Source organism: Vipera ursinii (assembly GCF_947247035.1).
Source record: "Vipera ursinii genome assembly, chromosome: 4".
NCBI classification, from domain to species: Eukaryota; Metazoa; Chordata; class Lepidosauria; order Squamata; family Viperidae; genus Vipera; species Vipera ursinii.
Window position 1 is genome coordinate 4,577,358 of NC_139514.1, and position 12,909 is coordinate 4,590,266.

Consider the following 12,909-nt stretch of genomic DNA (forward strand, 5'->3'; position numbering starts at 1 on the left):
TCTTTCCATTGATTACACGCCATCCACCTGATGTCATCTCTTAGCAACCGCACAGATAGGTGTCCTCCAGGGTGATCTGTTCCCAATTTGGTCCTTCAAGACCAGGCACAGCTACAGTGAATGCGACTCCATCCGTCTTGGTGGTCCTCTTCTTCTCTTTCCTCACGTTGGGCCGGCATCGGAGTGCTGGGTCTTCACGTCACGTAGGCCGAGTAGGATAACTCAGAGACAGTTTGGTGTAGTGGTGAAGGTGCTGGCCTAGAAACCAGGAGAGGGTGAGTTCTAGTCCTGCCTGAGGTATAAAGGACTTTGGGACAATCACCAGAAGATTGAGAAACCCAGTCCCGCCTTAGGCATGAAAGTCGGCTAGGTGACTTTGAACCAATCACTAGGAGATGGTGAGTTCTAGTCCCTCCTTAGCCATGAAAGCCAGCTGGGTGACCTTGGGCCAATCACCAGGAGAGGGTGAGTTCTAGTCCTGCCTTAGCCATGAAAGCCAGTTGGGTAACTCTGGGTCAATCACTAGGAGACAGTGAGTTCTAGTCCCTCCTTAGCTATGAAAGCCAGTTGAGTGAGTTTGGGGCAATCACCAGAAGACAGTGAGTTCTAGTCCTGCGTTAGGCATGAAAACCAGCTGGGTGACTTTAGGCCCATTACGAGGAGATGGTGAGTTCTAGTCCCATGAAAGGCAGCTGGGTAACTTTGGGCCAGTCCCACTCTCTCAGTCCAACCCACCTCACAGGGGTATTGTTGTTGTTGTGGGGAAAAGAGAAGGCGGAAAAAGTATTACATTATATGTTTGTTAGTTTAAGTTACTTGAAAGGCAATAAAGGGGTGTGTAGGGGTGGAATCAATAAAAAATAAATAAACAATTTCAACCTGGACATTTTACACAAATCTACATTTCTCCTGGTCTAAAATTCCTTGCGAGATCAAGAATCCTGAGTCCCGAATGGTAATTTTGGAATGTGGTCCACGGAGCACATTTTCTGAGGCAAAAATAAAATCCTCAGCAAAACACTCTTGCAACCCTGCCAGGAAAACATAATTGTGTGAATCGAGCAAGACACAGGAAGGCTGGGCTTTACGTGATTTTATCCAGTGGCTTTGACAAGACTTGCACAAGATGCAGGGGGTTGGACTAGATGACCTCCAAGGTCCCTTCCAGCTTTATTATTATTATTATTGCTCCATAGCAGTTATGAGAACCACTGCAGCTGTTAAATTAGCAACACGGCTGTTAAGTGAATCCATCCCTCTCCCCACATCGACTTTGCTTGTCAGACAGTCGCAAAAAAGGGATCACGTGACCCCCAGGACACTGCAACCGTCATAAATATGAGTTACTTGTCAAGCGTCCGAAATCACATGACCATGGGGATGCGGCAATGCTCCTAAGTGTGAAAAATGGTCGTGACTTTTTTGCAATGCCTTTGTAACTTCAAACAGTCACTAAGTGAATTGTTGTAAGTTGAGGACTGCCTCTAATCAACGTCAACATGTTGAGGAAGAGAGAAGCATCTGCCAGGACCAAATGTGAGTGAGGAGAGACTTTAAGGCAGCCTTTCTCAACCTCAGCAGCTTTTAAAGTGTGTGGACTACAACTCCCAGAATTCCCCAGCCAGCCTGCTCCCAGGGAATTCTGGGAATTGGATTCCACACATCTTAAAAGTTGCAGAGGTTGAGAAACAGCTTTAAGCAGATAGACCATCAAAAAATTACAGAAAATATCTACTGCCCTCTTGTGGAAAAAAGGGGATATAAAGGTAAAGGTTCCCCAGCACACGCATGCTAGTCGTTTCTCATCTCCGTTTCAAAGCCGAAGAGCCAGCGCTTGTCTGAGGACGTCTCCGTGGTCATGTGGCCGGCATGATTAGACGTCAAAGGCGCACGGAACGCTGTTACTTTCCCACCGTAGTGGTCCCTATTTTTCTACTTGCATTTTTTTTACGTGCTTTCGAACTGCTAGGTTGGCAGAAGCTGGGACGAGTAACAGGCGCTCACTTTGTTATGTGGCACTCCAAACTGCCGACCTTCTGATCGACAACTATATATATATATATATATATATATATATATATATATATATATATATATATATATATCACAGGAGATAAAGATTTGTCCCATGTTTGGGGCCTAGCAAGGTAATCTAATAGTTAACAAGCATTTGTCATATATCTCCCCTTGCTTCTCTGCTAACAAAGCGAGAGAGATCCTGTGGTGAAAACAACTGCCTAATGTGTAATCAGCCCAGGTTCGAATCTCGGAAAGGTATGGCTGACTGATGAAAACTAATAAGTTTGAAATGCATATCAGTCTCCCTTAATTCTTTGTTAGCAATTTAAAATTTACACAAATATGAGCTGTCACTGGTGTGACTACTGCCTGTCGATGGCCTTCAGGATAGGCTGACACAGGAAATAAAGATTTGTCCCATGTTTGGGGCCTAGCAAGGTAATCTAAAAAATAGTTAACAAGCATTTGTCATATATCTCCCCTTGCTTCTCTGCTAACAAAGCGAGAGAGATCCTGTGGCTTAGAGGTGAAAACAACTGCCTAATGTGTAAGCCCAGGTTCGAATCTCGGAAGGGTATGACTGATGAAAACTAATAAGTTTGAAATGCATATCAGTCTCCCTTAATTCTTGGTTAGCAATTTAAAATTTACACAAATATGAGCTGTCACCCTGTCGATGGCCTTCAGGATAGGCTGACACAGGAAATAAAGATTTGTCCCATGTTTGGGGCCTAGCAAGGTAATCTAATAGTTAACAAGCAGAGAGAGAGAGAGAGAGAATTGGAATCAGAATAGAGCTGGAAGGGAACCTTGAGGTCTTCTAGTCCAGCCCCCTGGACTAGCAGGAGACCCCGTACCATTTCAGACAAGTGGCAATACATTGAATTTAAAAATGTTTTGCACACACAGGTAACGAATCCCACAAAAGGATTGCATTATTCAAACCTGAAGTCTTATTTCTAGGAAAAATAGGGTGATTCATTCCTGCTCAATGAAACAGGCAATAAAAACATTAAACATGGCATTTTATATCTATACTAACGATACACACTGCATCAATATGTGCAAAATAAATTTTAAAAAAATACAGAATTATGCATATATACCCACATACATTATACGACGCAGAGTAACAACGGTCTAGTTCGGGTTATGTATAGATGTGCAAAAAAGAGACTTTTTGCAAAACTCCGCTTCGGGAGAGGGACGCGTCCCGGACCGGTCCCGGGGCTGGCTGGGCATCCGCCCCCTCCCCTCCCCGCCAAGCCCTTGCAGGCGATCGGACCGAGCTTGGCAGCTGCAGCCGCCGGAGGGAGACTTCTCGGCACGATCTCCAGCTCCGGATCCACCAGCTGGGAAGGATCCGGAGCCGAGCCGAGCCGAGCCGAGCCAGGCCGGCTTGCAAAACTGCAACCGGCCCGGGAGCTTTTGCAAGAGCGAGGCTGGAAGCGGCGACGTGGCCGGCCCGGGAGCGCCTTCGCCGGCCGCGGCTGAGCGTTCCTCGCAGCCCCGAACGCCGACCCGTCCGCGGAGCGAGCGGCGGCCGTTAGCGTCGCTCGAACGAAGCGAGCAACGGCCGCGGCGGAGGCTCCGATCCGGGAAGCCGGCGGTGCGTAGAAGCCGAGCCGGGAAGGTCCCTGCGGCTTTTCCCGCTCCCCCGCCCCGGCCGAGAGCTTTTTATTATTACTATTATTATTATTTTGCTGAGCGCTTCCAAGTGGTCTCCTTTCCTCGAGCGGCGCAGGATTTGAACTCGGTGCCGGGCTGCCTGAAGCGAGCTTGGTCTCCTCCGCTAGCGTGGAGCGGCTCGCCATGAGATCCCGAAGCGGAGAGGATTGAGTCCCAACACGCTTCTGTTTCCAGACCAAAGGTAGTCCTGGACCCCCGACTGAGCCCCGAATGTTTGTCGCTAAGCGAGACAATTGTTGAAGTGAGGCTTTGCCCCGTTTTATTTATTTTTATTTATTTATTTTAATTCCATTTATATCCCGCCCTTCTCCGAAGACTCAGGGCGGCTTACAAGCTTAGCAGTTTTACCACCTTTCTGGCCGCGGTTGTTAAGCGAATCGCTGCAGTTGTTAAGTTAGTCCTGCGGTTGTGAAGTGAATTGGGTGAAGGGCGCTGATACAGGCAGTCCTTGACTTACGACCCCAACTGAGCCCCAATTTTTTTGTGACTGAGACAGGCGTTACGTGAAGTTTTGCCCCATTTTATGACTTTCCTCGCCACAGTTGTTAAGTGAATCACTTCGGTTGTTGGTTGTTAAGTGAATCGGGCGAGGGGCGCCCCTACAGGTAAGTCCTTGGCTTCTGTGCCCAATGCAGCCCCCTAATTTTTGCTGCTAAGCAAGACGGTTACGTGAGTTTTACCCCCATTTTACGACCTCTCTGCCCATCGTGGTTAAGTGAATCACGGTGGCTGTTGAGTCAATAAGATGGTTGCTAAGCGAATCTGGCTCTCCCCCATTGACCTTGCTTGTCAGAAGGTCGCAAAAGGGCATCACGTCACACACACACACACACACACAAGGGACGTTGCCGCCGCCATAAATCTATTCGGTTGCCTTTTTTTCCTCTCATCTCAAATCATATTAATTTTATCAAAATATAGAAGACACAGAGGAGAGAGAAAAAAGTAACGGAAAACTAGGGGGGGAGGGGGAAAAAAGGGAAAAAGAGAAAATGTGGGGTGGAAAGGGGGAAAAAAAAAGAGCCTTGGTGGAGAAGTGGGCCAATGCCTCCTTAAGTAACACCAGCTGCCTGCAATTAGTGCAGGTTCGCATCCCACCAGGCTCAAGGTTGACTCAGCCTTCCATCCTTCCCAGGTAGGTTGATTTATGCTTCCTAGATTGTAAGCCGCCCTGAGTCTTCGGAGAAGGACGGGATATAAATGGGATTAAAATAAAATAAAAAATAAAATAAAATAACTTAAAAGAGCCTTGGTGGAGCAGTGGGCTAATGCCTCCCTAAGTAACACCAGCTGCCTGCAATTAGTGCAGGTTCGAGTCCCACCAGGCTCAAGGTTGACTCAGCCTTCCATCCTTCCCAGGTAGGTAAAATGAGGACCCAGATTGTTGGGGGCAATTAAGCTGACTTTGTAATAATGCCGCTTGGGGGGGGGGGGCGAAAGCCCTAATAAGCAGGCATATACATAGAATGAAGGCTACTGCTAAGCACATTGATTTGTGCTTCTTAGATTGTAAGCCGCCCTGAGTCTTCGGAGAAGGGCGGGATATAAATGGGATTAAAATAAAAATAAATAAAATAAAATAATAAGCAGGCATATACATAGAATGAAGGCTATTGCTAAGCACATTGATTTGTGCTTCTTAGATTGTAAGCCACCCTGAGTCTTCGGAGAAGGGCGGGATAGTAAATGGGATTTAAATAAAAATTAAAAAAAATTGACTTCCAACTCTTTTTGGCCCATTAAAAAAATAATAACATTACACCCATTTATTTATTTTTTACTAAATCGGCTGGCTTGAATTTGGATCACGTGACCATGAGGAGGCTTCGATGGTCGTAAGTTGGAAAAAAAACCGGTCCTAAGTCCCTTTTTTTCAGTGCTGTTGACCCTGCGAACGTCGTCGTAAGACGAGGACTTCTTGTTTTCTCTTTTTTTTGCAGCCATGAATACCGACGAAGCCTTGATCTCCTTGCTGGTGATGGCGGGCATCATCCTGCTGGTGGGCGGCTGCAGACGGCTATCCCACCGGGCGCTACGCCAGACTACCAACTGGTTCACGGTCGCCCAGGAATTGACCGCCACCTTCCAGATCTGCGCTTGCACCCACGAACTCTGCCTGCTGGGCGGCTTGCTGCCCCGTCCGCAGATCGCCCTGTGGCTCACCTACATTTTCACCGTCCTGCACGGCTGGACTTTGACGGGCAGCGTGGGCAACCCGGCCGGCAGCCTCCAACAGCTTTACAAAGGGCAGTTGCGAATCCAAAGTTGGTGCCTGCAAACTTCGGCTCAGTTTGCGGCGGCCGTCTTGGCCCACCTGTGCATGAAATTAATCTGGATGTTGGGGTTCACCTCCAGCCACTTGAGAGCCCTGCCCGACATTTGCAGCAACCCGATTCAAACCACGATCACCAATGCTTTCGGCCTTGAGTTCCTCTTCTCCTTCCTCTTGCATCTGACCCTGCTCCAGTTTGAGGCCATGAATCCCACCATGAAGGTCCATCTCATTGCTCTGCTGATCACCTCTTTTGTCTACACAGGTGGGTCGGCTCCTCCTCGTCGCTTCCTCTGACTTAAAACTCGGAGCGGGTCCTTGTCTGGGATACAGGTGGTCCCAACGACTTGCCGCCACGTTTGAGACCGGCGTTTCCATTGCTAAATAAGGCAGTTGTTAAGCGAATGTTGCTCCAAGGGAGCTGGCGTGGCGGTGGTTAGAATGCGGTACGGCAGGTTGACTCTGCTCACTGCCAGCAGTTCGATCCCGACCGGCTCAAGGTTGACTCAGCCTTCCGTCCTTCCGATGGAAAGTAAAATGAGGAGCCAGATTGTTGGGGGCAAATATGGTGACTGTATATATCGCTCGGAGAGGGCTGTAAAGTCCTTGGCCCAAAGTCACCCAGTTAGTTTTCATGCCTAAGACGGGACTAGAACTCACCGTCTCCTGGTGATTGGCCCAAAGTCACCCAGTTAGTTTTCATGCCTAAGATGGGACTAGAACTCACCGTCTCCTGGTGATTGGCCCAAAGTCACCCAGTTAGTTTTCATGCCTAAGACGGGACTAGAACTCACCGTCTCCTGGTGATTGGCCCGAAGTCACCCAGTTAGTTTTCATGCCTAAGGTGGGACTAGAACTCACCGTCTCCTGGTGACTGGCCCAAAGTCACCCAGTTAGTTTTCATGCCTAAGGTGGGACTGGAACTCACTGTCTCCTGATGATTGGCCCAAAGTCACCCAGCTGGCTTTCATGCCTAAGGCGGGACTAGAACTCACCGTCTCCTGGTGATTGGCCCGAAGTCACCCAGTTAGTTTTCATGCTTAATACGGGACTAGAACTCACCGTCCCCTGGTTTCTAGGCTAGCATCTTTACCGTTACACCAAACTGGCTCTTGTTACACAAACAAAAATCCATAGATGAGCGCAACAGCCATAAGAATAGATCCCACAACGTGCTAGGAATAGATTCAATTCGGAGGAGCTGGAGAGCTGATGGAGGCCTTGTCAAGGTAAAAATCACCTTTGTAGAGGGCGACGGACCGTGCTTCAGAGAATGCATGATGTGCATGCAGGAAGGCAATAAAAACACGACACATAATCTTACTAAATACCTTTTACTTACAAAAATATAAAAACTAAATATATATTATAAAGAAGAGCTAGCTCACTACATCCTAACGTAACAGACAGTAGCAGCAAAGTGAATAAAACAATAAACAATAACTCTGAGAACTTTTTCTAGACATGCGCACTAAACAGACTGAAACCATAACATGACTAGTCATATGGGATTCACTATGGTTACCAGATAAGTTATCACAACAGGTGCAGAGAACAGGGGCAAATGTACAGTTAGAAATGAACTTTTCTGACGAACAAAAAAAAAAACATGCAGTGACAGGCCTTATTAAAGATCTAAGACCCAAATATCTATGTATAAATGCAGCCTCAATTGAGAGCTTCTCGTAAGCCGAGGCATCGTATTCTTCCAACTCTGCCTTTGCCAAGCATATTGCCTCTTCCATAAGGAGGAAAGAGCTTCTCTGCCAGCCACTTCTGCTGAATCACACTTGGGAGTGCCGCTGGTTGTGTATTTGTGTATTTACTGCTCAACTGTAGCATAACTGTACCAATCTGAGCTGACTCAGAAGCCTTTGGAATACAGGTAGTCCTCAAGTTACGGCCACAATCGAGCCCAACATTTATTTTTCTAAGTGAAACATTTCAGTGAGTTTTTTTCCCCCTCCCATTTTACGACCTTCCTTGCCACAGCTGTTAAGTGAATCACTGCAGCTGTTCAGTTAGTAACAGGGTTGTTAAGTGGATCCGGCTGCCCCATTGACTTTGCTTGTCTTAAAGAGTCGCAAAAGGGGACACTGCAACCGTCATAAATATGGTGTCAAGCTATTCTCCAAAGCGCCTGAAGGCAGGACAAGAAGCAACGGATGGAAACTCGTCAAGGAGAGAAGCAACCTAGAACTAAGGAGAAACTTCCTGACAGTTAGAACAATTAACCCACGGAACAACCTGCCTCCAGAAGCGGTGAATGCTCCAACACTGGAAGTTTTTAAGAAGAGACTGGCCAGCCATTTGTCTGAAATGGTATAGGGTTTCCTGCCTGAGCAGGGGGTTGGACTAGATGACCTCCAAGGTGCCTTCCAACTTTATTATTATTATTATTATTATTATGAATCAGTTGCCCGTCGTCTGAATTCTGATCACGTGACCGTGGGGATGACTTTGCTTGATCTTCGAACTTGGTCTTGACTTTCCTTTCCTGGATCACCAAGCATTCATTTAGTTCAAAGTGGTTCAAAGGTACGACGGGTTTGAAAAAACTGACTTATGACCATTGCCGCATCCCCAGGGTCACAGGATCAAAATTCGGACTCTCGCCAACTGGCATGTACTTATGAAGGTTGCACTATACCCGGAGTCTTGCGATCCCCTTTTGTAACCACCCTAGCTGGCTTCCTGATAAGCAAAGCCAATGGGGGAAGCCAGATTCGTTTAATGACTGAATGATCCAGTTAGCTCCAGTGGATTTCTCTTCACTACACTGGTAAAAAAAGGTCATAAAAATGGTGCAGAGCTCACTGAACAGTCGTCTTGCTTAGAAACAAAAGTTTTGAGTTCAGTTGTGATCATAAGTCAAGGACCACCTGTAATTTTTAGAATAGAATAGAATAACAGAGTTGGAAGGAACATTGGAGGTCATCTAGTCCAACCCCCTGCTCAGGCAGGAAACTCTTTACCATTTCAGACAAATGGCTGTCCAGTCTCTTAAAGACTTCCTGTGTTGGAGCATTCACAGCTTCTGGAGGCAGGTTGTCCCACTGATTAATTGTTCTCACTGTCAGGAAGTTTCTCCTTAGTTCTAGGTTGCTTCTCTCCTTGACGAGTTTCCATCCGTGGCTTCTTGTCCTGCCTTCAGGCACTGTGGAACAGGGCTTTTCAATTTTTTCACCCATTGTACCACTTTTAGGATATGGCAACATCCGAGTACCACCAGTTACCACCAGTTGCCTAGCAAGGTGTCAAAAACTTGATGACGAAAAAAAAAGGAAAAAAGTGATGAAGTCCAGGTAGTCCTCGACTTACAACTGTTTGCTTAGTGACTGTTCCAAGTTACAATGGCACTGAAAAAAGTGCCACCCAAGCCACAGCCGAGCAAGACGCCTGCCTGCCCGCCCGGCATCTGAATGTAAATCATAAGACCCTGGAGATGCTGCAACATTCCAGCTGATCAGCGCTTCTGGGCTCAGCAGAGGTGCCAGAATCAGCGCCGAGCTCCAGCTGGATCCTGGCGCTGATCCTGGCACTTCCGCTGAGTCCTGACAGCCCTGCAGCTCCAGCCGTCTCTCGCTCAGGCTTGTGCGGTGCTGCCAACGTTCCAGCTCATTCCCCTCCCCTGCTATCACTTTTCTGGGATGGTCGCGTACCACCTGCCAGGTGCCAATGTAGCACAGGTGGTACCCGTACCACTGGTTGAAAAGCCCTGCTTTAGAGAATAGTTTGATGCCCTCTTCTTTGTGGCAGCCCCTGAGATATTGGAAGATTGCTATCATGTCCCCCCTTGTCCTTCTCTTCGTTAAACTAGACATACCCAATTCCAGCAACCGTTCCCTATATGTTTTAGCCTCCGGTCCCTTGAACATCTTTGTTGCTCTCCTTACTAGAGTCTCAACATCTTTTTTACATCATGGTGACCAAAACTGGATGCCGTATTCCAAGTGTGGCCTTTCCAAGGCATTGTAAAGCAGTATTAACACTTCACGTGATCTTGATTCTATCCCTCTGTTAATGCAGCCTAGCACTGTGTTGGCTTTTTTGGCAGCTGCAGCACATGGCTGGCTCCTATTTAAGTGATTGTCCACTAGGACTCCGAGATCCCTCTCACGGTTACTACCATTGAGCCACACTGGGTGGTATGCATTATGCACCCGTACTTGGTTTAACACCATTAATCAACAACATCTGCCTATCCCAGGTCCTTGGGAAGGATAGGTGGATAAAAGGACCCAGATTGTTGGGGGCAATTAAGCTGACATTGTAATAATGCCGCTTGGGGTGTGTGTGAAAGCCCTAATAAGCAGGCATATACGGTACATAGAATGAAGGCTACTGCTAAGTTTGTAAGCCGCCCTGAGTTTTCGGAGAAGGGCGGGATATAAATGGAATTTAAAAAAAACAACCAAATCCGGTCTAAATTACAGTACATGGGGAGGGGGGACTGAAACAATGCACTATTGTTCGTTTTGGGGGGGAAAAACGCTTATTCCCTCACCAGACTATCCTAAGGACGGCTGAAAAGATCTGAAGAACATACAGCGTCCACCACGTGGCCTTCATTGATCATTAACCATCCTCTGAAGAGTTTGGGAACTCCCAAAAGGCAAATATTTGTGGCCTGTAAGAGGTGATCTCAGTCAACCCTGAACTTTGGAGTCTGTTCGATTTGAGGTTTATTTATTTTGGGATCTTCTTCTTGTCTTTCATAGGAGGAAACCTCACTGGTGCAATATTTAACCCGGCTCTGGCATTTTCTTTGCACGGAAGCTGCTTCATAGACCAGTTTTGGAATTACCTGGTGGTGTATTGCATTGCACCTTGCACAGGTGGGCAGTCATATATGTTCATTTCTTTTGGACAAAGGCACCAGGATCCCTAAATTGCAGGAAGTAAAGGGTGTAAAACAGGAGAGGAACCGCTTTCAGAACGGAATCTTAGAATAAGTCTTTTGTGTCTGATGCTGGATAAAATAGGAACCACCCCCACCCCCATTTCTGCATCAGAATAGAATGGAGCTGGAAGGGACCTTGGAGGTCTTCTAGTCCAGCCCCCCTGCTCAAGCAGGGGAACCTATACCATTTCAGACAAGTGACTGTCCAGTCTCTTCTTAAAAACCTCCTGGGGTGAAGTGCCCACGATTTCTGGAGGCAAGGCAAACTATAAAACCATATGGAATAGAAGAATAGAATAGAATAGAATAGAATAGAATAGAATAGAATAGAATAGAATAGAATAGAATAGAATAGAATAGAATAGAATAAGGAAAGAATAAGGAAATAGAATAGAATAGAATAAGGAAATTGAATAGAATAGAATAGAATAGAATAGAATAGAATAGAATAGAATAGAATAGAATAGAATAGAATAGAATAGAATAGAATAAGGAAAGAATAGAACAGAATAGAATAAGGAAATAGAATAAAATAGAATAAAGAAACTAGAATAGAATAGAATAGGGAAAGAATAGAATAGAATATAACATAACAATAAGGAAATGGAATAGAATAGAATAGAATAGAATAGAATAGAATAGAATAGAATAGAATAGAATAGAATAGAATAGAATAGAATAAGGAAAGAATAGAATAGAATATAACATAACAATAAGGAAATAGAATAGAATAGAATAGAATAGAATAGAATAGAATAAGGAAAGAATAGAATAGAATAGAAAATATGGAATGGAATGGAATAGAATGGGGTGGAGTGGAAAGAACAGAACAGAACAGCCAGGATTAAGCAACTGTAGCCACTATTAGGGACGCCGTGGCTCAGTGGGTTAGGACACCGAGCTTGTCGATCAGAAGGTCGGCAGTTTGGTGGATCAAATCCCGAGTGCCGCGTAGCAGAGTGAGCGCCTGTTACCCGTCCCAGCTTCTGCCCACCTAGCAGTTTGAAAGCACGTAAAAATGCAAGTAGAAAAATAGGGACCACTCCGGTGGGAAGGTAACAGCGTTCCGTGCGCCTTTGGCGTCTAGTCATGCCGGCCACGTGACCACGGAGACGTCCTCGGACAAGCGCTGGCTCTTCGGCTTTGAAACGGAGATGAGCACCGGCCCCTAGAGTCGGAAACGACTAGCACGCATGTGCGGGGGAACCTTTACCTTACCTTTAGCCACTTTTAAGAATAACAGAGTTGGAAGGGACTTTGGAGGTCTTCTAGTCCAACCCCTTGCTCAAGCAGAAGACCCTATATATACCATTCCAGACAAATCGTTGTCCAATCTCTTTTTAAAAACCTCCAATTATGGCACACACACCATTTATAGAGGCAGGTCTTTCAGAATAATAGTATAACTGAGTTTTAATCTGATTTTTTTCTTCCCTTTTTCAAATAGCTGAAAAATCTTTTATTTTTTTTATTTCAGGAGCTTTGCTCGTATCTGTTATATGGGATGAAGTTCTCCCCGGGCTGTACAGAGATATTTAAGTCGGAGAAGACAGAGGTTTAAGCATCTCATTACCAAACTGATGCAGTTTTCTCTCCCTTTCTAACATCTTTTAGAGGTTGATTTTGGGCAGGGGGTTTTAAGGTCTGGTAGGTGCCCGTGCTTTAAAAACCTTTCCACACTGAGATACCCGGATCTGTTTTCAAAGCTTTCAAAAATTTGAACCCTGAACACCCGGGCCTGTTAAAGGGAAGTTACTTTGGTTTTACGCACAATCCACCCTTTTCAGGAGATACCAGTCGATCTTTTAAGAGAAAACAATCCATTAAAAAAATGTACAAAAACAAGTGTCATAGAAATATATATATATATATTTTCCGTTAACAACGTGCCTTGGGAATAGGATAGAAGCTAAAACATTTGAGCAAATGGTCATAATTAAAGACAATTCAGAACATTTTGCTTGATGCTTACAACACTCTTTTTCAACCTCAACCAGTTTGGATATGTGGACTTCAAAATCCCAGA

At 45.8% G+C, this 12,909-nt stretch overlaps 1 protein-coding gene across 1 annotated transcript; it reads left to right on the forward strand.

The window, feature by feature from the left end:
• Window positions 1-5,650: 5,650 nt before the first annotated feature.
• AQP11 (aquaporin 11) lies at window positions 5,651-10,871 on the forward strand (the record flags this gene model as incomplete). The annotated part of the gene is made up of 2 exons (XM_083362591.1): window positions 5,651-6,245; window positions 10,702-10,871. 2 exons carry the CDS (start codon window positions 5,651-5,653, stop codon window positions 10,869-10,871), a joined length of 765 nt encoding a protein of 254 aa, XP_083218717.1.
• Between the last annotated feature and the right edge of the window lie 2,038 nt (window positions 10,872-12,909).